This window comes from Pieris brassicae, chromosome 9 (assembly GCF_905147105.1).
Source record: "Pieris brassicae chromosome 9, ilPieBrab1.1, whole genome shotgun sequence".
NCBI classification, from domain to species: domain Eukaryota; kingdom Metazoa; phylum Arthropoda; class Insecta; order Lepidoptera; family Pieridae; genus Pieris; species Pieris brassicae.
Window position 1 is genome coordinate 14,102,275 of NC_059673.1, and position 26,987 is coordinate 14,129,261.

The 26,987-nt window shown below is 37.8% G+C and overlaps 1 protein-coding gene across 3 annotated transcripts; it reads left to right on the top strand.

The window, feature by feature from the left end:
• Nucleotides 1–15: 15 nt before the first annotated feature.
• LOC123714703 lies at nt 16–22,187 on the top strand. Of its 3 annotated transcripts, none has more exons than XM_045669092.1 (11): nt 16–529; nt 713–805; nt 1,386–1,498; nt 2,791–2,872; nt 4,012–4,091; nt 6,547–6,699; nt 7,485–7,586; nt 18,573–18,732; nt 19,093–19,151; nt 19,910–20,041; nt 20,352–22,187. In XM_045669092.1, exons 1-11 carry the CDS (start codon nt 429–431, stop codon nt 21,533–21,535), a joined length of 2,259 nt encoding a protein of 752 aa, XP_045525048.1. In that variant the 5' UTR covers nt 16–428; the 3' UTR covers nt 21,536–22,187. The 3 variants fall into 3 exon arrangements, with proteins under 3 accessions (XP_045525048.1, XP_045525050.1, XP_045525051.1); XM_045669094.1 differs by having other exon boundaries at nt 6,559–6,699; XM_045669095.1 differs by lacking the exon at nt 713–805.
• The last annotated feature ends 4,800 nt before the right edge of the window (nt 22,188–26,987 follow it).

Here is a 26,987-nt window from a genome sequence, read left to right on the forward strand (position 1 = left end):
GACAAATCACGACTAAACACAGTTAATGAAAAATCTTATTTCTGTATGTTTTGATACATTGGAAATATTGTAACATTTAAGTAATCATTTTAAAAATCTTAACATATATTTCATGAAGTACTTTACAATACGCTTTCAATCCATTTGTAAAATGGATCTGTGCGGAACGTCTTTTTACGAAATTATATCTTAAGCAAGTTTTATGCTAAAATCGTGAGCAAGTTGAAGAAAAGGTGGGGCTCAAACTAGCTCACTAGCACCTAATTATTGGTAGTGGCGTTAATTGAGTCCTACATTTTTAATATACCTTTTGTCGAAATGGAAGATAAATGCGTGCTCATTTCTTATATTTTTAAAGGAATGACTTAAGATTGGATATTAGTGTTTGCTGTTCTTATATATTATGATTATCACTTAAGAACTGTGTTATGTATACTTTGATAGAAATCCTTTTGGGCCTTGGAGTGCTTGGCACTCTGGTGACAGTCATATCTGCATGTGTTTGTGGTTGCAGAAATTCCAATCAGAAGTAAGTAACTATTATCATGTTCCAGCTTTACTAAGTTGTTTTAAAGAGTTGTATTAGTCATATGTCTTTGTATTATTGAATTAATTACATGCTAGGTATTTAAACCTAGTCATTTGCCCAATTAAAAGAAAACAAACTACATAAAATAAGAATTTTCAATCTAAACAATCCATTTTTTAACAGAAGTGAGTTGGTTGGCACAGCGGGAGTGGTCAAAATTCATTTGGATGAGGAGGCTCCATCCCCAACGCCAACCACTCCAGCTTCTATTAAGCGGTTTGTCTCAATTTCCGCATGCCCTTACCCTGATTTTATACTTTTTGAGGGCTAACATAGATGTTAAATGTAGTATTAACATATAATAGAAAAATTGGCTTTAATTGTATACTAGAATGTTAGATTTGTCTACTTTGGGGACTGCACCAGTGAAGTATATGCCAGAATTATATTGTTCATATTCAGTATTTAAAGGATTTTATTATGTGCTTCTCTGGTGGTTTTCCTTTACTAATATAAATATCCTGTATTACGCTTTTTTGGGTTATTTGAAATGTAGATTATTTTATAATTAGAAAAAAATAACATATTTATATATTTGAAAATAATGCATGGTATAGTATAATAAAAAACTTAATGATTACTTGTTGATTTATCTGTTACAGTTGAAACTGTTATTTTCCTTCCGTCAAGAAATAATTTCTTGAATTGGATTTTACATACTAATGATGAACCAATTAACATTGTCATGAGTGTCTTTTAGAATAATTTAATAATTTATTTAAACATTACATAAATTTATAAACTTGTTTTATGTTTAATGTAATAATAGATTCTCATATTAAAATTTATTTTGTAGAGCCTCTACTCAAAATAGTCAGCGAAGTTTACCAGAAATACCACATCCAGTTGGAAGACATGATAGTGGAGATACAGCTTCAGAAATTTATGCAACAGTTAATTTGGATGAGGGTAAATATTGTGTATTGAGTGCAACAATATTAAAAAAAAATTAAATGTCTTAACTATATGAATAAAACCTATAAAAGAAATAACATGATGTTGATGGGTTGGCTAGATTAAGTGAACCAAGAAGGCTGTATATGTATACTACATTCCCGTCATTATGACAGCTTTATTAATTTACAATACTTTTTAATAGTGCCCTTAATTGCCATTAATAAAATGAGTACACTTATTCCAAGTGGATATCAATTCTAATATCACTCATTCAATAAGATTTTAATTCAAAAATCGTGGGATAGGATTATTTATTGTCATATCATTTGAAGTGTACTCGAATGATACACGCCCGCATTCCAAAGTGACGACTCGGCGAAACTTGCGTTATCATAAATCTTTGGACACTTGTGCCTTTTCTGAAGTTTAAACTACTTTTTATAAACCAAAGAATACGTGAAGGGCTTTTAGAATTGTAACGCCTCGGAACACATTTATAGATTTTCTATGAAGAATATTTATGTTTTATTAAGAGCAATGCCGAAAGCATGTCATGATAAAACCTACCTCGTCACTTAAGGATTTTTTTTATACGAAGAGGCGTTTTAGCAGTTCCTCTGTTACTTTATTAATTAGTTTTTTCTTTATCCATTGAACATTTCACTGCCATTGCTTTATGTTAAATTTCCCTGTAGTTTCCATTGAAATAATAATAACAGGCTTAATTTGTAAATGTACCCAAACTAAGCCATTGTTACATCGGTACATAGCCATAGCTTTTCTGCCTCGTTCCAACAAAGACTGTTTAGCCTTATACACCCTAAATTTAAACGGTACATGCGACTTTCTGTCATCATTTACGAAGTGCATTCTCAGGAAACATGGTGACTAAACATGATTTTCTACTTAATATTAATTACAGACAACGATACATTGAAATTGTTATTAATCATTTTCGTACTTCGAATTATTAACTCGTACTTCCGGCTAACAAGCTTGGGTGAGTCTTTCGACATACAAGATCAAGAATACTGTATTGGGTTTTATTGTAAGCTGTTTTTTTTAAAACAAAAACGCATGAACATTTCTATGTTGATGATATATTCTGCCGAGTGTACTGTTTTAATGTTACCTACAACGCAACCGTTGTGATTGATCGAGATCACGATATCGATCAATGATAAGCTGATAATTATCAATTAATGGATTCGTTAAAGATCCGACAGGTTTTATTCGATAGGAATCTATAATTAAGGCGATGGTAGCAATTAGCAAAAAATAACTTTATCTATAAATTATTGCAGCGAACAAGGTCGCTGCAACGACGTCAAGAGATCACCCATATGAGCACGCTTACGCCAAACTGCAAAATGAAAGCCATAACATGTAAGAATTCTTGCAATATTTGTTTAAATTTTCCATAGGTTGTTTTTTTATGCATGATGTCCTCATGCTATTTGCCATGCCTTGTTGTACACACTAAATCTAGATAATAGTAATATACATAGTAGTACACCATATATGGAGATAATGCTAATTTAATAAACCTGAAAAACTTGTGTATACTTTTAGAACTTTTTGCTTCCTATCTAAACGTGAACTCGTTATAAATATATCAGCAACGTTATATCTATAAGTTATTACGATCTGTACTTTATATTATCGGGATACTATCACTTATCACAAGACCTTTAACATAAGGCCGTCGGAAACAGTGCGACACGACATATCGTGACAAGAAAGGTATTTTTGATATGTTGTTTCGCATTGTACTATTAGAAAATATGTCCAAATTTTCTAGACATATACTGGGACTGTAATAGATTGTAGTATGTATATTAAAAATGGTATATATATACACCGTGCAATATCTGGGTGCAGACGTACCCTGGGTGAGGCTGCTGAAACGGCTTAGTCACGAGCTTATTCAAGCTTAAGCGTTAATGAAGTTGATTAAACGCAAGCTGGGTTAGACTGCACCTATGCACCTGTGCAGACCAATCTGTTGGCTGACCAGTATTGTGTAAAGAAGTATTAGAATTAAGATTCAGAGTCGGGGCTTATCTCTAAGAATAAATCTACAGGGCTCTTTACTCGGGCTAAGTTTTAAAATGGGTAAAACAACCAAACTAGCAACGGCTTGTTCAGCCTAAAACTAGGCCATGATATGTTTGAAATATGTGTGTTTAATAAAATTCGAGTTAGACCTATCCGAACCAACTAGGTGAGCGTCTGGAGTTAAAATTTTTGTTTTAAAATAATAGTTAAGCGAAAAATATGACTGTAACTGTGGACAGCGTCTCTGGCCTACCACAGACCTATTTTGACTTAAACTTTACTTCCTAACATAGGACATTTTTGATACCCTAACGTAATTTTTTCCATAATACATGTAGTTCATATATTTATTAGCAAATGTTGTGCTAGCGATTTTGTTAATTTCAAACGGTGCAGCGTTAATGATTGCCATCAAAACAGTTTGGTTTTTGACATACATGAGTTCTTAATTATGTGTTTTCTTTTAGAACTGTTGAAATAACGACGGACGAAAATTCCGAAGTCGAGATTCAAATTGATGAGAGGGAAGCCACGCCGTCAGCTGCAGGTATGTTATAACTGAAGTATATGATGGCGTTTAACTTTAAAAAAAGACAATTTGAACTATACATGTGTTCGACATAGTCTTGGTGCATGGCAAAAACTGTCTTATGTAACGCTCAGTTGAGGAACAGGCTTCGAGGTGATACGGTGCAATTTTGTATTCTGCCTCGATGACCGATGATGAAACAGCTGCAGCTATTAATCCGAACTCCTCTGGTAAATGCGTTAGAAATGCAGAGGTTGCACATCTCTATGCAACGCCAGGGCAAGCCGATCGGAAAGTGACTGGGCGTTGACGATTCAAATCGCACTACGTTGAACACGGTCAAATTAATATTAATTATAAAGGTTAAATAATAATATTAAAATCCGAAAGTTATATTAGGCCGATTTTTAAAAACCCTAGTAGTAGTGTTTTTGGTAAATTGTTATAAATCTTGATTGTCATAAGGTGTTTTTCCTAAACATATTCAGATTAATTTTTGGCATAACCCTCGTGTCTACTTCGGCAGTCCATTCCCGTTGACATAAAAATATTTATGTTTTTGTGAACGTAATAAAGACATTTCTAAAATATACCAGGGAAGTGATGCAATTTTAATCTTCTTAAACATAGGTCAAGTCTTCCTGTCTGGATAAGATAGCTTGCTCCACAATTTGCTCTGTTTTTTTTGAGTCTTCAATACCCTATTTACCTCGACTGAATTTCGCCAAACTGTAATTCCATATCTAAGTATAAATGAGACAAATGTATGATAAGCAGCTAATACTGTATCATGGTTAGCAATTTCCCTTAGACGTTTTAACACATAAACGAAGTTGTCTACTTTATTCTGTAATTTTATGATACGTGCTTTCCTTTTACAAAATTTATCTAGTTTTCTACCCAATAATACGTTCTCGTTCATTATCTCTAGTATATTGTTTATACGAGCAGTGTTGGCTTAGTGGCTTCAGCGTGCGACTCTCATCCCTGAGGTCGTAGGTTCGATCTCCGGCTGTGTCGACGGCATGCGTCAGGCACAGAAGGCTGATCACCTATTTGCATATTCCATTAACAAATGATCATAAAACCGATACAGAAATCTGAGGCCCTGACCGAAAAAGGTTGTAGCGCCATTGATTTATTTTATTTATTACTATTGTTTTTATATTGTACGTCCACCTTAGTTATGTTAGTTTTGGTCATGTTTATTTGTAGATTATTTGATTTCATCCAGTTCGTAAAGTGTCGTCTTGCCTTACACACCAAGATTTTTAGAGGGTTAGCTTCTGGCAAATGACCGCGTAACTGAAATCCATTCGATGTCAAAGCCCAGTATTCCGATGCTGGCTGAGGCTGTTATGAGAGTGCTACCGAAAGGTTATATCGATCTGGCTTTAAATAAGTACGATACACTTGCATTATTGGTTATGTATACTGCATTAGTAGAATTCTCTATTAAATGGTTTCTTATGACGTTTTTCTAATGACGGATTTCTCTGTACTGTGTAGAAGATGCGTGAGAACGGCTCTATTGTATTCATATGGTTTCAATAATAACGTTGTTACCTCCTTTTTTATATCTATTTTAAATATTTTCCTGTCGTAGCTTGTAGATAAACCTATGCAAGACTATTTGTTGTTTTGTTGAACTTAAATTAATAAAATTCTACCCGTGAAAACTCAATCACGTATAATTTATAAACAGACTAGCGACTCGCTGACTTGGCAACCGTAACTCAGAAACCTTGAGAAATTATATAAACTTTCTTCATGAATCATTCTAGATATTGGTGTTAAATACAGTGCAGTAGTTTATCACGAACAGACATGTAAACGATAAACATGCACAAACTTTGTAGATATTGTGTTTATTCCGAAAAGTTATTGTTGCGGCTTCTTGGAATGACAGGACTATCTCGGCCGAAATTCGAGCCATTCAGATCTTCGCACGTCTCAATTTAAATCATTATTCTTACTGAATATTTAACTAATGCATACAAAAATTGTAAATCCTATTTTAAAAGAGTAAGTTTGGAGTTTCTTGGCCATTCTTTTCCACACGAAACTGCCTTTTGGATGGGGCAACTAGAACCATCTTTATATTTTATTTAACGTTCAAAAGTGGCATTTGAAGATTTTATTCAGTGGCAAGATTTGTCTTTGACTTTGACGTGTAATAAGTCGTCTTTACATTACTTTGCAATGCGCAACATTAGGAAGCGGCGCAGCTAAATTGCCGGCACCGTCTATACGTAACCATAGAAAAATATATAAGTCAGTACTAAACGTCGGTAACAACACAAGACAAGACTGGAAATAAACAGTCCACAGCTTGGTACAATCGAACTAGTTAGTTGTAGACTCGGATGCAGGTCTTGGGGTGTCCATGTGTTGCGGGATGTCCCTTTATCGACCTACCATATCCCTGTACTGTTGACTCGTTTGTCTAATAATATAAAAATATTCTTAATAGTATTAATTTCAGAATCTGTGCCAATTTCGGCATCCGTCGCCATAAGCGGCCAATTGCCGTCGAGTCAGGAGCTGCCTTACATTACACCGCCTTCGCCGAGACCGAACCCCGAGCCTGCAGTTCACTTTAGCGGGGATTCCACTGATTCTGCCAGTAAGCTATTAATAATGATGCTTCATCAGCAAAAAGTTAACCTTTGATCATAGAGTCTGGTGATTGAATGAGTTAATAAAAATTACAAAAATTCACGGTATTTATCCGAAATGAATGTGATTATATCATGCTATTTGGCTGCATGTGAAGTATTATTGAGAACTATGACTTTAAAGGCGTTATGGAGGAAGAAAACTCGTAAATAATCAATACTTTATCTAAAAATCGATATATTATTCAATCATTAGTCAATACATTATTCAGAATGATTTCTACGTCAATCACGTGACCCAAACGGTACGACTGTTGTCGTTAGTCGACCATGACTTAGCACGCTTGATAATTTATATTTCTTCGCCTGTTCCTGTAACTGTCTTAGAGTCGGAGACAGTACTTGGCTCTAAATATAAGGGGACGTTTGTTTACGTGATTACAAGCGTGTTACGTCATAGGTATTGTTGCCATGTCTAAGCAAGATGGCGTTGGTTCTTCAATTTAATTTGAACGTTCAAAGCCAATAGTAGAATTAAAAATAACAATTATTAAAGGTTCTATAGTCACTGAAATTTTTCCATTTTACTAGTTTTTAAAATCTAGTCATCATTCGCATTCTTTTGAATAAGAATTAAATCAAAAATATGTATAAGAATAGCTGCACTACTCACCAATACCAAAAGAAAACTCTTAACAAAATTAAGATTTACATTATCTATATATTAAAAAAATTATATTGTTTTATATAGTTGAGTACTGGTAAAATTATTTATATAAATTGTATTTTTTAGAGGGCTACACAAGTATATCAGTAAGGGAGCCACTGAGTAACATTCGTGCGCAGACCATCAAACCCTCTCAACCCCACTATGCCACCGTATCTGATGATTCTGGTAATCTTCATTTTATAAGTATATTTCTAGCACTATATAGTATGTAACGTTTTATAAAAAAACGCCTAGTGCCTAATAATGCACCATACAACTGATGATGCGAAACACGGTCTTAAAGGTACCTTTGATTTAGACCAGTTTCCCAACCTTTTTTAAACCATGCCCCAGCCCTTCTAAAGGTAACATACATAATTTTTAGTATACAAATTATATTATTTTATATTAATAATCATAATTATATAATTATGATTATTATTAATCAATAATTTTAGTTTTGTCTTTTGTTAAAATAGCTTTTGTACGGATTAAAGCTATGTATTATTATTAGGTCCTTACATATGAAATTGGCGTTTTGTATGGGAGGAACAAAAAGTCGAATATTTTTAAATATAATATATTTAATTAATCAAAGTATGAACCATTGTTTTCTATGCACTTTTGCCATCTCATAGGTAGTTCATTGATCCCTTTCCTAAAAAAACCAGTCGGATGGGAATCAATAAAATCTGTGAAAGCGATTTGGATTGCCCTATCAGAGTTAAATTTTTTCCCTTGCAAGAAGTTGTCCAAATTTCGAAAATAATGGTAACCTGTTCGAGCAAGGTCCGGGGAGTACGGCGGATGTCTTAGACATTCCAATTGAAGCTCTTCTAATTTGGTAGCCGTCTGTTGTGCAGTGTGTGGTCTAGTGTTGTCGTGAAGTAGCAGTGGCGTGGAGCGATTGACCAGCCTAGGTTGTTTAGCCGCTAGCTTTTCCATCATGGTTTGCAATTGCTGACAATAGACATCAGCTGTAATAGTCTGGCCAGATTTAAGAAAACTGCAATGAACAATACCGGCACTAGTCCACCAAACGCTTACAAGTAACTTTTTTGGGGATAATTTTAGCTTGGGGCAGGATTTGGCTGGCTGGCCAGGATCCAACCATGGCGCTGAGCGCTTCCGATTATCGTAAAGAATCCATTTTTCATCACAGGTAATGATTCGGTTTAAAATACCTTCATTATTGTGCCGGTTCATTAATGTAACGCAGCAGTCGACGCGCGTTTGCCGGTTAGCTTCAGTCAATTCGTGAGGTACCCACGTTTCAAGCTTTTTAATTTTCCCAATTTGCTTCAAGTGAATTAAAACAGTTTTATCACTAACAACGCAGCCTACAGCTAACTCGGACGTGGTTTGCGATGGATCCGCTTCTACTAAAGCCTTCAATACTTCATTATCAACTTGGGTCTCAGTCCGTCCACGGGGCTTGTTCTGCAGGTTGAAATTTCCAGAACGAAAACGTTGGAACCAAAAACGAACTGTGTTTTCTTTTGCAACATGACCGCCATACACATCATTCACCCTACGAGTCGTTTCCGCAGCACTAGTGCCACGGCGGAGCTCATACTCGTAAATAATGCGATACTTTAAGTTTTCTATTTTGTAAAATGAGTGACGCAAATAGAAAAAAAATAGAAGAAGAAAAAACAAATGAATGACGGTCATCGAAGCACAAATACATGAGTAAATAGCTATACAAATTTGAATTTGAAATTCCTAACTAAAGAGGAGGTATTTGAGGTCAAAGTCGCCAGTACGACAAAACGCCAATTTCATATGCAAGGACCTAATATTAAAAACTTATAATTATTGACATAATTCTAAATTTTTATTAATATTTATTATCTCAATTTAGTGAGATCGTTACGCTTGATACAAATATTAGGTTCCAATTTGGTAAGATCTTGAAGGTTCGGTCAAACAGCGGACGCGGTGTGAATGTGTCGTGATCTTGCTGCAAGTGTCGCACCATGATCTGCCCCACTGCACTCGGCATGATTTCTCGGGCATTTGGAAACAAGCTTTTTGAGCTCCCTTCCTTTTGTGATGATTTCGAGCTGGCATTTTTGTATTAGGGCTGGCCCAAATCATACTAATTTAATGCGAATCTTGGTTTTGCGCACCATGTAGATAAGATATGCAAAAAGGCTTACAGAAATCTGGGGTTCATATTACGAATTGCTTGTGGCTTCACAAATATCAGTGCAATTAAAATTTTATATAATGCGCTAGTGAGTAGACCTATTTGTTTGTACACTGGCTGACTTCACAAGAGCTGCTTGCTATATTGTTAGTTATAAGATTAAGGCATATAAATATAATTTTTTTTAATGTTTTTTTTTGTAGGATAATCGGTGTAGGTATTACTTTGACGTTCTATCGAATTAGTTGTAACTGTTAAGGTAGAATAATGATGTAGAAACAAATAAAATAAAATAAATGCGCCCTTGAACACTTTCGATTTGTGGTCGGAAACAAAACTGGCGTCACGTCGCGCGCGACTTCTACCGCTATCTGTTTGACTACTACAGCGAATACCAGTACGCTGGTCAGCAGCACCGAGCGCGATAGTTCTATGTGCCATTTCTTATATTAATTTGTACAAATTTATTACAAATACTCGCGCCAGCGTTGCGTCGCCGTTCTTTGTTTGACCAAACCTTGAGATTCACAATAATCTGTCCGAATGAAGAAATGAAAAAACAAGCTTCGTACGTGGTTAGCGACGCATTTAATTTAATATGTATAGCATTGCTTGCTATAAATAAATAATGAACCCATGAGCGCGCGACGTCATTTGGAACTACGTCGAGTCTCAGTCTAGTTTTCATTAATATTGTTACGAAGACGGGTCGACTGCATGTTTCTAGATTTTTCCACTAGTTAGAGAACTTTTCAGCAGGCTGTATATTTCTGACCGTTTCAGGAGAGGGTCAATCACATATTAGAAAATTGTAATTTCCATAATGTTACCCTAGTTTTCAGGAAGCTGAAACATTTTTTCAGTCAGTTTCAGAACATGTGTAGTCGAGTGGTGCAGTTTTCAGGAGACCCGTTTTCAGGCGTTTTCAGGCCTAGTTATACCCCTTTGATGAAGGAATATTCTAGACCGAACTTTCTAGGTGTGAGACAAGGACGAAATGATACGAGAGAGAGAGAGAGAAGATCAGAACTTTCTCGAAACTAGACGAGCACTCTAGAACGCCGTACGACAAGGACGGAGCAACGTGCGAAAGAGACAAAGAGTGCGAACGTTCTAGAATTGTGCAATCGCTACTCAGTAGCAAGCCCGCCTAGAAAGTTCTCGAATATTGTTTAGAATTATTCCCAGGGATATATAAGCGAGCCGAAACGCGATTAGTCACTTAGTTTGGAATGCGATAACAAGAGCAAAACACCGAAGCGATAAAGTGCGAACAAAGTGAATACAAGTGATAAATTACAGTGTAAAGTGTGCATAAGTGAAGTAATTAGTGATTGTTTTGTGTGTGTAATTAGTGCATCTCTGCGGTTAATTTGTGCCCATAAATTCCTCATTGATTTACCAAGAAATAAACCCTTGAATAAATCTACGGCATTTTCTATCCGATCCCCTAGCTCGTAACATTTTGGTGTCAGAAGTGGGATAGAAACATGCCAATTACTCCAAGGGAGAATCAAGAGGAGTCTGTGGCAGAGTCTCCAGCTGCGGAGGGAGTGCAGACAAGGGCGCAATCAGCACGCGACGCCGCCCGGCGACAAAGTTTCGATGCAAACCGCGGGATGGGTGAAAGTAACGATGGCAACATCCTCCTTGCTCTGCAGCAAATGATGAAGGATCAGGCACGCCGTCAGGAAGAACAGGCACGCCGTCAAGAAGAACAGACACGCAAAATGATTGAAGAACAGACACGCCAAATGATTGAAGAACAGACACGCCGGCAAGAAGAACAGGCACGCCGTCAAGAAGAACAGGCACGACAAATAATGGAAGAACAGACACGCTGGCAAGAAGAACAGGCACGCCGTCAAGAAGAACAGGCACGCCGTCAAGAAGAACATACACGCCGAGTGATGGAAGAACAGGCTCAGACACGTCGCATGATAGAGGAGCAGGCACGACGTCAAGAGGAGCAGGCTCATCAGATGATGGAGGAACAGGCTCGCCGTATCGGAGAAAAACTTTGTGACCTGAAAGTACAGGTAGATAAAAAGATCGAGAATTTGGAATCTGATATGGATTGTAAGCTATCCAAGCAGGATAAACGTATCCTTGGAATAGAAAATGAAATCCAATGCCTGAAGTCCACTGGTCTTGTCACGACTGTTGCACCACCTGGATATCTGAAAGTGCCTCCCTTTGATGGTACATCTTGGGGCGCGTACAAGCTGCAGTTTGAGACTGTAGCAGAGTCAAACGGGTGGACTGACGATCAAGCTGTTACCGCCCTTATTCTGGGACTGCGAGACGAAGCCCTCTCCATATTAGATACCAAGAAAGGTAAGGTGACGTTGAAGCAACTGCTAGATGCCCTGGAATCACGGTATGGAGACGCACATTTAGAGCACGTTTATAGGGCGCAATTGAAGGATAGAATACAACAGACAAATGAAAGTTTGCAAAAAGGCCTACGCATCCTCACCAGATGTTGCAGACAAGATGTTGGTTCAAGCTTTTGTCGACGGTATTCGAGACCGTGAAATTCGAATGGCTGTGAACCTTGGTCACCATAAGGACCTTAAGGATGCTCTTGCCCATGCGTTGGAGGTGGAAGCATTTTGCAAGGATCATCGACCTAACCGCATCAGGGCTGTCACGGAAAAACCAAGTTCCCAACGTGGACCCACCTGTTACCTCTGTGGGGAAATAGGACATATGAGGTTTTCATGCCCTAAAAAAGATCTCAGAGGCGAAATAAAGACTAGACGTGGGGAACCGGAAGCAGCGGATGTGACTGTCGCTGAACAGCGGCAGGGAAACGAGTAGAAGCCAGGACCAAGGGGCGGGTGCTGGCCGGTTCTGTAAGGAAGGCCCCAAAAGTTATGATCACTCAAACTCAGGATGGGAATACCATTGTTATCGATGGAGAAGTTAACGGATGTAGGTGTGAGTTAACCCTTGATACTGGAGCTTCCCGGACAGTAATTAGATACCAACTTCTGAAGTCATTTTACAAAAGCCTTTCTGGTGGAAATGTACAGCTCCTTACAGCTACTGGTCAGCACATAACCGTTCGAGGGGAAGGTATCGCTACCTTCAAGATTGGGGGAAGATCATACAGACATAAGGTGGTTATTGCTGACATCGTGGATGACTGTATTATCGGTTTAGACTTCATGAAGCATTACAACTGTAAGATTGACTTGGAGAACGGTACGTTCAAGTGTAGAGATGAGGTAGTTTCTCTAAAAGGTAATACATTGCAAGGTGGGTATGACGTCTATAGATCCATCACTGAAAATAGTACAGTCAGTAAACAACGAGATCAACGAGATATAGTTCAAGAAGTATTAGAGGGCTGTAAGGAATCCTTGTCGAAAGGAGAAATGTTGAAAGCAAAGGAACTATTGAAGTCATTTTCAGACACACACGCTGGAGATCTAGGAAGGACAGGTGTCGTTAAACATCGAATTGAGACTGGAACCGAAAGACCGATACGTTTGCGACCGCGACGAGTACCTGTCGCATATGAAAAAAATATAGACAAGATGATTACGGAAATGTCAAACCATAATGTCATCGAATCATCTTCCAGCCCTTGGTGCTCTCCAGTAGTTTTAGTCAAGAAAAAGGATAACAGTTTAAGGTTCTGCGTCGACTACCGTCGTCTTAACGATATCACAAAGAAGGACAGTTACCCCTTACCTAGAATAGATGACACCTTGGATACCTTAAGTGGGGCAAAATGGTTTACAACTTTAGACTTGAAAAGTGGGTACTGGCAGGTGGAGATAGACCCAAGTCATAAAGAGAAGACAGCGTTCTCAACTGGAAAAGGCCTATGGCAGTTTAAAGTTATGCCGTTTGGGCTTTGCAATGCGCCTGCTACCTTTGAAAGACTAATGGAGAAAGTACTGTCAGGACTGATAGGACAAGCCTGCTTAGTGTACTTGGATGATGTAGTCATCATTGGGAGAAATTTTGAAGATCACATACGGAATCTGCAACGGGTGCTCACCAGACTTCATAAAGCCAACCTGAAATTAAGTCCAAAGAAATGTTTATTTTTCAAAAGAGAAGTGAGCTACTTGGGTCACATTATATCGCAGGACGGAGTTCGAACAGATCCCGAGAAGATAGTTGCGGTGAAGGAATGGCCAGTACCTATAGATAAAACTGAAGTCCGTGCTTTCTTAGGTTTATGTTCTTACTACCGAAGATTCGTGAAAAATTTCGCGGATATTGCAAAACCTCTTCACAAACTCACTGAAGAGAAGAGGAAATTCACATGGGATGGAGAGTGTGAAGTGGCATTTAATGAGCTCAAGAACCGACTATGTGAGACTCCGATACTAGGCTACCCGGACCATGATGGCGAATATGTGGTAGATACAGATGCCAGTGGAATTGGCATCGGAGGTGTACTATCACAGGTAAAAGGTGATCGCGAGGAAGTAATAGCCTACTTCAGCAAGTCGTTATCGAAACCAGAACGAAACTATTGTGTCACTCGGAGGGAACTACTGGCTGTTGTGAAGACGCTGCAGCATTTCAGTAAATACTTACTAGGTCGCAAGTTCCGTCTTAGAACAGATCATGCTGCATTAAAATGGCTACTTCAGTTCAAGAACCCAGAAGGACAAGTGGCTCGATGGATCGAACAATTGCAAGAGTATGACTTTGCTACTGAACATCGCAAGGGTAGAGCGCACGGGAACGCAGATGCATTGTCTCGTAGGCCATGTGAAGAAGACTGTAAACATTGTACAAGACACGAAGGTAGAGAGGTTGCACATGTGAGGATACTAAGAACGGATACCATTAGTCCAGATTGGTGTGGTAAATTAATTCAAGAAGAGCAACAACAAGACTCTGACATTAAACCAATTTTGGACTGGATGAAAACTTCAGCTATAAAGCCGCGATGGAATGATGTTGCATCTACTAGCACCACGACCAACAGTTACTGGGCTCAATGGGATAGCTTAGTTCTTCATAATGGGGTGTTATGTCGTAAATGGGAAAACGCTCGTGGGGATGCATCTCATCTACAGTTAGTTGTGCCAAAATCCAAGATTCGCAACATATTGGAAATGTTTCATGACGGCTCATCAGGCGGACACTTAGGTGTAAAAAGGACTCTTTTGAAAATTAAAGAGAGATTTTATTGGATACATTGCCGCGAAGATGTAGAAGACTGGATTCGAAAATGTAAAGCTTGTGCAGCTGTTAAAGGCTCACAGTCGAGAACTAGAGCGAGTATGAAGAAATACAATGTCGGAGCTCCATGGGAGAGGATAGCAGTTGACATAGCTGGACCATTTCCGTTAACAGAAAAAGGAAATAAGTACATCATGGTTGTTATGGACTATTTTACGAAGTGGCCCGAAGTATTCCCTATTCCCAATCAAGAGGCAGTTACAGTAGCTGAGATACTTGTAAATGACGTATTCTCTAGATTTGGAGTACCCTTGGAAATGCACAGTGATCAGGGAAGAAATTTTGAGTCTCTACTATTTCAAGAATTATGCCGATTAATGGGAATTCATAAGACGCGGACTACTCCATATCACCCACAGTCAGATGGAATGGTGGAACGCTTCAATCAAACTTTGGAAAGGCACTTGGCAAAACTGGTGGACAATCATCAAAAAGACTGGGACAAGTATATTCCATTATTTTTAATGTCATACCGGTCTGCGGTTCATGAAACCACGAATGTTACTCCTGCTTTAGCCATGTTTGGGAGACAACTTAGATTACCAGCGGATATTGTAACTGGGCGACCACCTGACACACCGGAGAGTGTTACAGAATATGCTGCGGATCTGCGTAATAAACTGGATGAAATCCATGAACACGTAAGAGCATCACAAAGTAAAATAAGTGAGACTACGAAGATTAGGTATGACAGAAAGACGAATCACATAGAATTTAAAGAAGGCTCGCAAGTATGGCTCCATAACCCAACAAAACGAAAAGGCAAATCACCAAAGCTTCAAGCTGACTGGGACGGTCCATACACGATAGTCACAAAGATAAATGACGTTACCTATCGCATAAAGAAAGTGGGTGGTTTAAGGAGCAAACCGAAAGTCGTTCACATAAATCGATTGGCTCCCTATAAAGGATGTAATGATGCTCGGGACGAGCATGTCTAAGGAAGGGGTAGTGTTACGAAGACGGGTCGACTGCATGTTTCTAGATTTTTCCACTAGTTAGAGAACTTTTCAGCAGGCTGTAATATGATTTCTGACCGTTTCAGGAGAGGGTCAATCACATATTAGAAAATTGTAATTTCCATAATGTTACCCTAGTTTTCAGGAAGCTGAAACATTTTTTCAGTCAGTTTCAGAACATGTGTAGTCGAGTGGTGCAGTTTTCAGGAGACCCGTTTTCAGGCGTTTTCAGGCCTAGTTATACCCCTTTGATGAAGGAATATTCTAGACCGAACTTTCTAGGTGTGAGACAAGGACGAAATGATACGAGAGAGAGAGAGAGAAGATCAGAACTTTCTCGAAACTAGACGAGCACTCTAGAACGCCGTACGACAAGGACGGAGCAACGTGCGAAAGAGACAAAGAGTGCGAACGTTCTAGAATTGTGCAATCGCTACTCAGTAGCAAGCCCGCCTAGAAAGTTCTCGAATATTGTTTAGAATTATTCCCAGGGATATATAAGCGAGCCGAAACGCGACTAGTCACTTAGTTTGGAATGCGATAACAAGAGCAAAACACCGTAGCGATAAAGTGCGAACAAAGTGAATACAAGTGATAAATTACAGTGTAAAGTGTGCATAAGTGAAGTAATTAGTGATTGTTTTGTGTGTGTAATTAGTGCATCTCTGCGGTTAATTTGTGCCCATAAATTCCTCATTGATTTACCAAGAAATAAACCCTTGAATAAATCTACGGCATTTTCTATCCGATCCCCTAGCTCGTAACAATATGTAGATAATTTTTATTAAGTATACCCTACCCCCATCTAATCTAAGATAATCTTTCGTCGAACAAAAAAACAACAACAAAATAATTAATAAGCTTTTCTGTAGAAAAGCAAAAGTTTGTTAATATTGTTTAGTGAAATCTATTATAAATTAAGGTATTATTTGATTATGTGTTCGATGAATTCTCTAGTCAGAAAGTTGAATCGAGTATTTCTTCTATTCATTCCAACGCTGTTGGTTCTGACCTGATTAGTCGTGCTATGATCATACCTATTCTCTCTCTTATACTTCCTGTAATCACACATATTTTTAATTTTTCCATTTCTATAGGTGAATTTCCTTCTTGCTGGAAGGATGGACTTATCATCCCTATCCCCAAAAAGGCTAATCCTAGTACTTTTTCTGATTTTCGACCCATCTCGATTCTGCCATTTCTATCCAAGGTACTTGAACGCCTCATACATGAGCAATTAAATAATTTCCTAAACAAAAATTCCATACTGAATCCACTTCAGTCTGGGTTTCGACCTGGACATAGCACTACTACTGCTCTGGTCAGAGTAGCCGATGATATTCGCGAAGGCATGGACCACAAACAACTCACAATTCTCACACTGCTAGATTTCAGCAACGCTTTTAATACTATTAATTTTAAAATTCTAATGGGGTTGCTTAGATCTATTAATATTTCTTCTCATGCTGTTAACTGGTTCTCTAACTATCTTAATGGGCGCCGCCAGTGTATTAAGACAAGCGATTGCATATCTCAGTGGAGTTTGATTGAATCTGGCGTTCCGCAAGGTGGCGTACTTTCTCCTCTTCTTTTTGCTATATATATTAACTCCTTAACTTTCCGACTTTCAACTAATTTTCATTTATACGCTGACGATCTTCAAATCTACGTACAATCAAGTCTCGATGATCTCCCGCAAGCCATACAATCTACCAACAATGAGCTGGCAAAGATAGTTGACTGGAGTAAAAAATTTGGTCTTCTAATCAATCCCAAAAAGAGTAAGGTATTAATTATTGGCAGCCCCTATTTCACGACGAGAATTGATTGGGCCAGGATATCCCCTATCCATATCGATGGTGTAATTTTAAATTTTAGCCGTACAGTAAAAAATTTGGGGGTTTTATTTGATCAAAATTTATCCTGGGAGCAGCATGTTAAAGAAGTTAGCCGAAAATTATACGGTGCCTCCAGTATCCTTCGACGTCTTAGTAATTTTCTTCCCTTTAGTACCAAAACCTCACTGGCGCAATCTCTCCTCCTGCCTTTACTGGACTACGCCGATTCCTGCTCCTCCGATCTTAACGAGGAATTGCTAAATAGACTGGATCGTCTCCAAAATTTCTGTATCAGATTTATATTCGGTCTAAGAAAGTACGATCATATCTCTGCGTTCCGTAAGCGGCTAGGCTGGTTGCCAATTCGTCAGCGACGCGATGCTCATGTTCTTCATCTCCTATATTCCATCCTGTTCAACCCTAAAACTCCTTCCTATCTCAAAAATGATTTCAATTTTTTGGGAGCCCATAACTATAGCTTACGCTCTTCCGAAAATTATACCCTTGAAATCCCATCTCATAACTCCTCCTTTCTTGGCGATTCCTTTAAGGTCTCCGCAGTTAGGCTATGGAATTCACTTCCCGTCCCTATTCGCTTAGCTCCTTCTTTATCTTCCTTTAAATTTCTTCTGTACAAACATTACCTGTCCACATCGTATCCCGAACTTTCTTACTAACTACTAACTGACGTGAGACTTATCTTGAATTATCGTGATTTATGTGTCTTTTTACTCTTTAATGTATCTTTAATATTTTATTCCTGTTTAGTTTTGTTTAATAACTGTGTATTACATGTATTTTGCACTACTTGCCTATCTTATTTAATACATTTATTTTTTTCTTTACTCACAGTGGTTGCCTGGAAGAGATCGCTCGTAAGCGATAAGGCCGCCAGTTGCCCTCCTTTTGATTTAATTATGTTAATTTTTATTTTTATTTTGTAGTGTAACGAAGTGTAAATAAATAAATAAATAAATTTAATATTGATTTTTTAAAATATGTTTAGACGAAATGTACGCGGCAATAGAAGAAGCGAGCGTCGGCGAAGGTTCGGACACGTACGCACAGATTCCGGACCCGCGAACACGAAGGACCACGACACATGCGATTGTTCAACAGCCCCCCTCAGATAACACACATACACACGAAGTTACTGTTCATGCAAGGTATTTATACTGTGTCAAAATAGGGTGTTGGCCAAGTATACCTCTCAAATCTGAGGTCGTAGGTTCGATTCTCGGCTGTGCATCGATGGAGTTTCTGTCTATGTGCCCATTTAACATTCGCTCGTACGGTACTGTAACACATCGTGTGGTTATCTACATACCTAGGAATCAAAATAGTCGACGTCATTCGTCAGGCACAGGTGTAATCACCTACTTGCCTATTAGATTGACAAGTGACCATGAAACAGATACACAAATCTCAAGCCCACACTAAAAAGTTTGTAGCGCCGCCGCTGGTTTGTTTTTTTTGTTGTTGATTTTCTTGTATAACATTAATTTTAAAAAGTAATACATTTTCAGGAGAAGTGCACCACCTGAAGTGGGTGCCTCGACGTCTCATGGTACACATTCTCGACAAGGTATATATGTTATAACTTATACACGTATTTTTATTAAAAAAAATATCTAAACAAGCAAGGAAATTGTGACATTTTGAATTGATTTAAGTTACAAGTTCAATATAAAGAAGTTGGCTTTGGTTAAGTAGAAAGTCTTGTTACGATGATAATTTCATGATATACAATTAAAATATAATAAAAACCCCTAAAACTCCTTCCTATCTCAAAAATGAATTCAATTTTAGTCCATAACTATACCTTAAGCTATCCGGAAAACTATAACCCTTGAAATCTCATAACTCCTCCTTCTTCTTGGCGATTTCTTTAAGGTCTCTGCAGTTGGGCCATGGAATTCACTTCCCGTCCCTATTCGCTTAGCTCCTTCTCTATCTTCCTTTAAATTTCTTCTGTACAAATATTACCTGTCCACATCGTATTCCTAACTTTCTTACTAACTACTAACTAACGTGAGACTGATCTTAAATTATCGTGATTTATGTGTCTTTTTACTTTTTATTTTTATTGTATCATCTTTTTAGTTTAGTTTTTTTTTGTTTTCTGTTTAGTTTTGTCTTAATAACTGTGTATAACATGTATTTTTGCACTACTTGCCTATCTTATGTAATACTTTTTCTTCTTCTTTACTCACAGTGGTTGCCTGGAAGAAATCGCTCGAAAGCGATAAGGCCGCCAGTTGCCCTTCTTTTAATTCAATTATGTTCAATTTTTTATATTGTAATGTAACGAAGTGTTAATAAATAAATAAAAAACATTTCCAGCATCAATGTCGTCATGTTCGAACTCCGCGGGTGCGTTAGGATCTCCAAAGCCAGAGAAGCGTCAGGCAAACTCACCTTTACCTCCACCGCCGCAAGCGCACGATCCCAAACATCACCGGATAAATAGTGCCAGTAATATATTTTCTTTATTAAATAAATATTCTATTTTGGTAAATTTCTAGACTGAGATGTTCTTGTTCGTAAAATAGGTATTTCCGTTGGAAATGTGTTAGCGATTCATAAACAGTAAGGCCTGTAGACCGTCTATTAAACTTAAATCCAGTTCCAAGAGCTGTCAAAACTGCGCTCATGATAAAATTGTCACTTGAGATACGAAATAGAATATGAGCTGCATTTTTTTAAATACCCTTTCAATATAAAGCCATGTTCATCGTCATTAAGTACTTTGAACGTTTTTTTACGTATGTAACCTATTTTGCAGGTGATCTCCACTTCAATCACGATAAACTCAGACGAAGTCTTAACGAAAAGCACCAACGAAACAACAGCTGTGTTAGTTCCTCGGACTTCTACGGCTGCAACTATCCCGTTGAAAAACACCGGTTTAGTTCCGGGGACTTGATAAGACCCCTCGTCGCTAAAGAACTCAATTTCGACATCGATCAGAAGGAACAAGCGGATAATCTGTACAATTCCATCGAAGGACCAAACCTGAGCGACTACTCTTCCGCCGACGCTAATACGAGTATTAACTCGGAGCGGGCCACGGAAAGCCCGTCCAGAAACGTCGAAGAAATGTACGCAAAGGTGATAAAGAAAACTAAAACGAAAGAAGAGACAATAAAAGTCAAAGACTCCAATGAAGAGAAATTGAAGTTTCGCGGCGACGATCCCGGTTACGAGACGATTGATCGAAAACAGTCCGTTCACGGATACGAAACGATATCGAGGAAACGAAAGAGCCAGACACAAGATCCCGGCTACGAAACAGTAAAAGAAATGCACATCGGACAAAACTTCACCAACAACAACCTCAAACAGCACTTGATGTCCGACAGTGGACCAAATAGCATCATCAGCAATGACGCCGGCTACGAGCTGATAGCCAAAACGGACAACAATGCATCGGATTCCGACCCGAACTATGAAGTTCTAAGGAACAACCCACCCACACCGCCATACGCGACCATCAGTTCCAATTACAAAGTACAAGCTACGTATTCCACAGTGAACAAACGAACGGGCAAATACAGCGGTCTGCCCAACAACAACGAACCGAGTGTCGAGCCTAACTATGAGTCCGTGACTAATGACCCGATATACACGACTGGGAGCGAATCGGACCCCAACTACGAGTCGGTGAGGCCCAAGGAGCCGAATTACGAGTCTCTCAGGGGTAAAGACCCAAAATATGAATCGGTCCGGTCAAAAAACTCAAGACACGACTCGGTCCGGTCCAAAAACGATCCTAACTACGAAAGTGTGAAATATTTTGAGCTCTCTAAGAAAGAGCCGCCTTACGAGAAGGTCGATATGGGTGAGAATTCGGGTATCGAAAGGTCCGATTCCTCTGCGGGTTACGAAAGGATAAATATATCGAACATTCGGGAACCGAAGAGTATTAACAATAGTGATTGCACCGTGAGTGATTACTTCCAAGTTTAATACCAAAATGTTGTATTTTTGAACATTTACCGTGTAATTTGAGATTGCTTTTATTTATTCATGCTAATTTTGTTTATTACAATTAAGCATATCGTTGACGATATTGTTGATGAGCCGGTTAGAATGAATTGTAGTTAAACGGAGGAGTAATCTGAGAAGTGGTAGCAGTTGAGTTCCTATATTCATTTTATTAACTATGAAATAATAATCGAATTTTCTTTAAAAAGTTTGCTGTAGCAAACACTGAGTTTTAGGCGTCCCATACATGTACAATAATTATAATAATAATAATATTGAATAACCTCTTTGAATCTAAACGTTCAATAATATTTAGCAATTAGATTGACAGACAAGTCAATATTTTCATGAGAGAAACATGTCTGACGACGAAGTCATGGTTGCAGCCATGCTAGTGATTTTGTTGAGAAAAAAAGATATTGCGCAATACTAACCCTACACAGTACAAAAAATACATATTGCGCAATAAAATTTAAAACAAACTCTCAAACTCAAACAAACTTCTGTTCAATCATTGAATTTTTCAATATTATCCCTACCTAATAATATTGTACAATCAACTATATAGTGCAATATTATTGTAGATGTATGGGAACGCCTTAGGGAGCGTTCAAGTATTACGTAACGAATTTGGGGGGGGTCCTCTTGTAAAACGTTACGATGCGGGGCGGGGATTGAATTACGTGTTATTGATAATATTATTTTCCACTTTCCAGTACATTACACCACATAATGGTAAGTTTTAGGTATAAAGAGTCAATGAGGGGTGGTCACGAAACGTTTTACGATTGGATACAGAAAACGTTACGGTGCGTTTCATGGGGGGGTCAAGAATCTCCAAAAATTGCGTGACGTAATACTTGAACGCTCCCTTATGCAATAAATATTAAATTCCTTTGAAGTTCTATTGCACAGGTCTTGAACTTGAAGGTTGTATTTGTATGTAATCAAACAATTACCAATAAAATGAATATATTAACCAGCCAAATATTTGTATTAAATACAGTCACAATAATTTGGAATGGAAGTAGCATTCCAATAGAAAACTCCAAACGAAACCCGTATAGGTAACAGATCGACTTAACAATCCTATTCCTTATATATCTGTGATATGTATTGTAACACAATTTTTATTTCACCCGAAAATAATTGAAAAAATTTTAAAATTTTGTAATCTCCATTTTCGTGTGTTCGTTATTATAACACCAACTTTTTTATAATTGTACAACGCGATTGTAAATACCGCTATTTATTAGTGTATAGACTATATTTAGTATGACACATAGTGTCCGTAAGTCTGTCCAGTCATACCCACATTAGCAATAATCAAATATGTAATGCGCATACGACAAACTTTATGGCGTTTCTAAATATTCCAAAAGAATACCTATATACACCAAGGAATGTCATGTCCTTATATAGATAACGTTAAATATAATATATATTTTTTAATTAAATCATAGAACGCTATACTTAAAAAAGTTTATCTTCGAATTAATAACCTTCTTTCTTTTGAAGTCAGATAAAAATAATTAAAAATTTGGATCCTTTTTCACCACGCGTTGTGATGTTACGTGACTACATTTTTTTTATATTTGCCGAACCTTGGAGTTGGTTCTTTTGCTCTGACCTAACACAAAACACAACAGCCTTCTGGGTTTTTTTTCTATGAAGGTACCAACATCAGCTTGGGCTAATATTTAATGTTATATTAAACTAATAATGTGCTAAACGTCTGTAGATATTGTTTAGTAATAATTTTTAATATGAAGGCATCTTTTCTGTGAGGTAAAAAAAAATATTTTTATTGACGGTAGAATAACAGTCAAATGTAAATGGTAAAAATCCTCAAGTTTTCCGGGCTTTCCTTAAACACATTTAGGTCTTACTTTCACAGAACAAGAAGTAAGAACATTATATTTGTCCTGGCTGAGCTAACTTTACCGAACTCTATTGCAATTTAAAAAATGTAAGATTTTTAAATATTCAATTAATTCAATACATTTTAGTAATTTTAATCAAATCACACAGCCCTTAGCTCAGAGCCGTCACATAAACGTTGACACGTGCTCAATACAATAATGTCGCTGAACACGACTTCTAATCGTGCGTACAAGACATCGCAAAATAAAACTTTGCGTTTACAAAAAGGTTAAATTATCAGTAGTAATTTGGTCTATATTTTTACTATTTCAATACAAATCCATAAAGAAAGCCATAAAGTTTGTCACGTTATTGTAATAGTGCCTTGTAGACGCACAAAATAATTCTTGCATTTGGTATGGTCATTCCCAATTCTCTTAATGCAATTAAAAGTATTATTCGCAATGGTGATTCTAATATATTTTCGAGTTAAGTTTTGTTTTAAGAATGTTATGTTTGTTACTTTTTATAACTTGAAAGTTGAGTGTTTCCTTTATTGCCAATAAGTGCATAATTATAGTACAGTACCTGAGAGAATTATTAAGAACTGATTGTGCTAAATAGGTACATTATAGTCCATAGGTACTTAGGAATCGCAATTCATTTTACAACTTTGAGTTGATTTTTTTCAGACTTGAACATAATTTAATGCTGAATGTCACAATAGTTCTATATATTATATAAAGCAACATAAACTTAATAGTGACTATTATAAGTTTGACTAATCAATTCTGTACTTATGTCATATTTATAATAATGTAATCATTCCAAAATATTACACAAAACAATGTCATTAACACATATTATCAAAATACAAGTATAAATGCCATATTCTATAAATTGCCTTTTCTTTAAAAATTCCCCGCTAACATGATTTGTGGACACAGTTTCCGCACCTAGACGCTCAATAGGTCCGTTGTACGTAAGGTCCTGGCTAACTAAACCAGCCTAACTGCTTCCAAAGGCACTTTGGAGGCTTCACGGAGCGACCAATCGCTAACAATTTACATTTAAATATTCCGGAGCAGTTCACAGCAATCACTATTTGACGGATTTTTTTATTACCGAAAAATATTTTTTATAGTCATAATATGACGATCCACTTTGCGTGGGTTGTGTTATTCTAATATGTTTGCCATCAACGGCACCGTGGCAATACGGAAACTTAGCATTTTTTTTAACCATTTATTATATTTTTCCATTTATCTTCAATTAGTTGTTCCTTCCTTAGGTAAGGAAATATCTTTTAAAAATTCACGGCATCATGATGAAGTTGATAGGAGAACTAGGATGTCATGGAACAAATTGTGGGGATACAGAGAAGTACTGAAGGCAGAGATACCAATGTAGGTGTACACGTGTATATTGCCATGTATTTCTTACGGTAGCCAATCATGGATATATGACTCGAACACAAATAGAAAAATAACAACTTGTCAACGAGGAATGGAACGCAGTGTACTCAATTTGAAACTGAAGGACAAGATCAGAAGTACACAATTTAGAAACAAAACGAAGGTTATTGATGCACTATCCCATTGCAAAAAACTTAAGTGGAAATGGGCGGGTCATACCGCTCGAATGAACAATGACAGATGGACAAAGAGGGTAACAAAGTGGAAAGGGCCACCAGGAAAAAGAAAGCGTGGTCGCCCTCTTGCACGGTGGGTTGACGAGCTTAAAAAATTTGGTGGAGAGGATTGGGAGAAAAATGCTCAAAACAGAGAGAAATGGAGCCATTTGGAGGAGGCCTATACTCAATTAGAGGTCCTTGAAAAAAATTTTTTTATGTGTGTGTATATTTTTCAAGGAATAAATGAGGCTTAATTATATTAATGATTATTACCAGTTGTTCCTTACACATATCCTTCATATGTTACCAGATAACTAACCTAATCTAACTCCTTTTAAAAGTACAGAAGCCTACTAGGCACTTCGTAGGCTTCACGGAGCGACCAATCTCTAACTGTTCGCATCTGGATAGCTCGAAGGACCAAAATGTACGGTTCCTGGGTCATCGGGGTGCTTTAAATAATAGAGGTTTACTCTATATTAAGCACTCGCGTATTACAATAGAATATGAGCAATTACAACCATGGCACGTACATACATAGGAAATCGTCATGCTTGTAAATGAGCAAAATGTGCGAGCCTTGGCACGTATATAGGGATCATTACGCTTATAAAACTAAGAAAGCCTGAGTGAGCGAAATGTACAGCCTTGGCTCGTACACTAACAATTTATATTTAAATATTGTGGAGCAGTTCACAGCAACCACTATTGGACGGATTTTTTATTACCGAAAAATATTTTTTATAGTCATAAAATATCACGATCCACTTTGCGCGGGTTGTATTATTTTAATATGTGTGCCATCAACGGCACCGAGGCAATACGGAAACTTAGCATTTTTTTAAAACCATTTATTATGATTTTCCATTTATCTTCAGTTAGTTGTTCCTTACACATATCCTTCATATGTAACCAGATGTTTCTGCAAAAATCCCTCACTCTCTTACTAATTGTTGTTGATGCTGTAGGTGATTAGTACGTGTCGTCATGAAACAATAATTTGTTCTGAAAAGAACAGTTAATTGCGTTACCGTTAGGACAACTTTTTGCCGCGCCTCGATTTTATTGTCTACGCACCCTTCGCATCTTGGTACCACATGTTTACCACTAGTGGCCAGGTAGGATAATTTTTGTATATAAATCTACAGTTTTTAAAAATTAAAGACATTCCACATTCCATCTTCACCTCTTCTCAACGAATTATTAGGAAGTTTTATTTTAACCAAATAAGGACCAATCAACATAAACCAAAACAACCCTAAAGTGGTGACCCCGAGAAGAACACCAAGAAAATTGAAGATGACGAACACAGAAAATTCCGGTGCAGAGCGTCAAGTTTCATCACATCCGTCGAGCCAAGAAGTCTCCGGTATCTCACTGTCACTCCGTGTGCCACCTCCAGAACAACAACCAACCATCGACACCCTCATCGGTGAAATAAGAAGGTTGTTTTTGGAAGTCGCTGAGATACGAGCACAACCTCGCAACAACTACCGCAACAGTCGTTCTCGCCACCATTCACATTCACAATCACGCTCGCGGAACGCATCAACAAATCGAAACGAAAACCGACGAGAGTCGCAGATGGAAGATCTAAGCCGGAAAAAATCCCCAATGCCGTACTGCTATTACCATCATCGCTACGGTATGGACGCGAAGAAATGCACACCACCATGCAGTTTCAAGCCCATAAATCAGTCGGAAAACTAAAAGTAACACTGGCCGCGGCGGGAACCGGCGTTACCGAATCATCACACCGCCTTTTCGTTACCGACAGGGTAACGAAACTTACCTTTTTGGTCGACACAGGAGCCAATATCTCCGTGCTACCAAAGACAAAAGGCTCACGTGAAAAACCACTGCCATTTCAACTCTACGCCGCCAACAACACGGTCATTCCAACATACGGAGAGAAGTCACTCCAACTCGATCTTAACC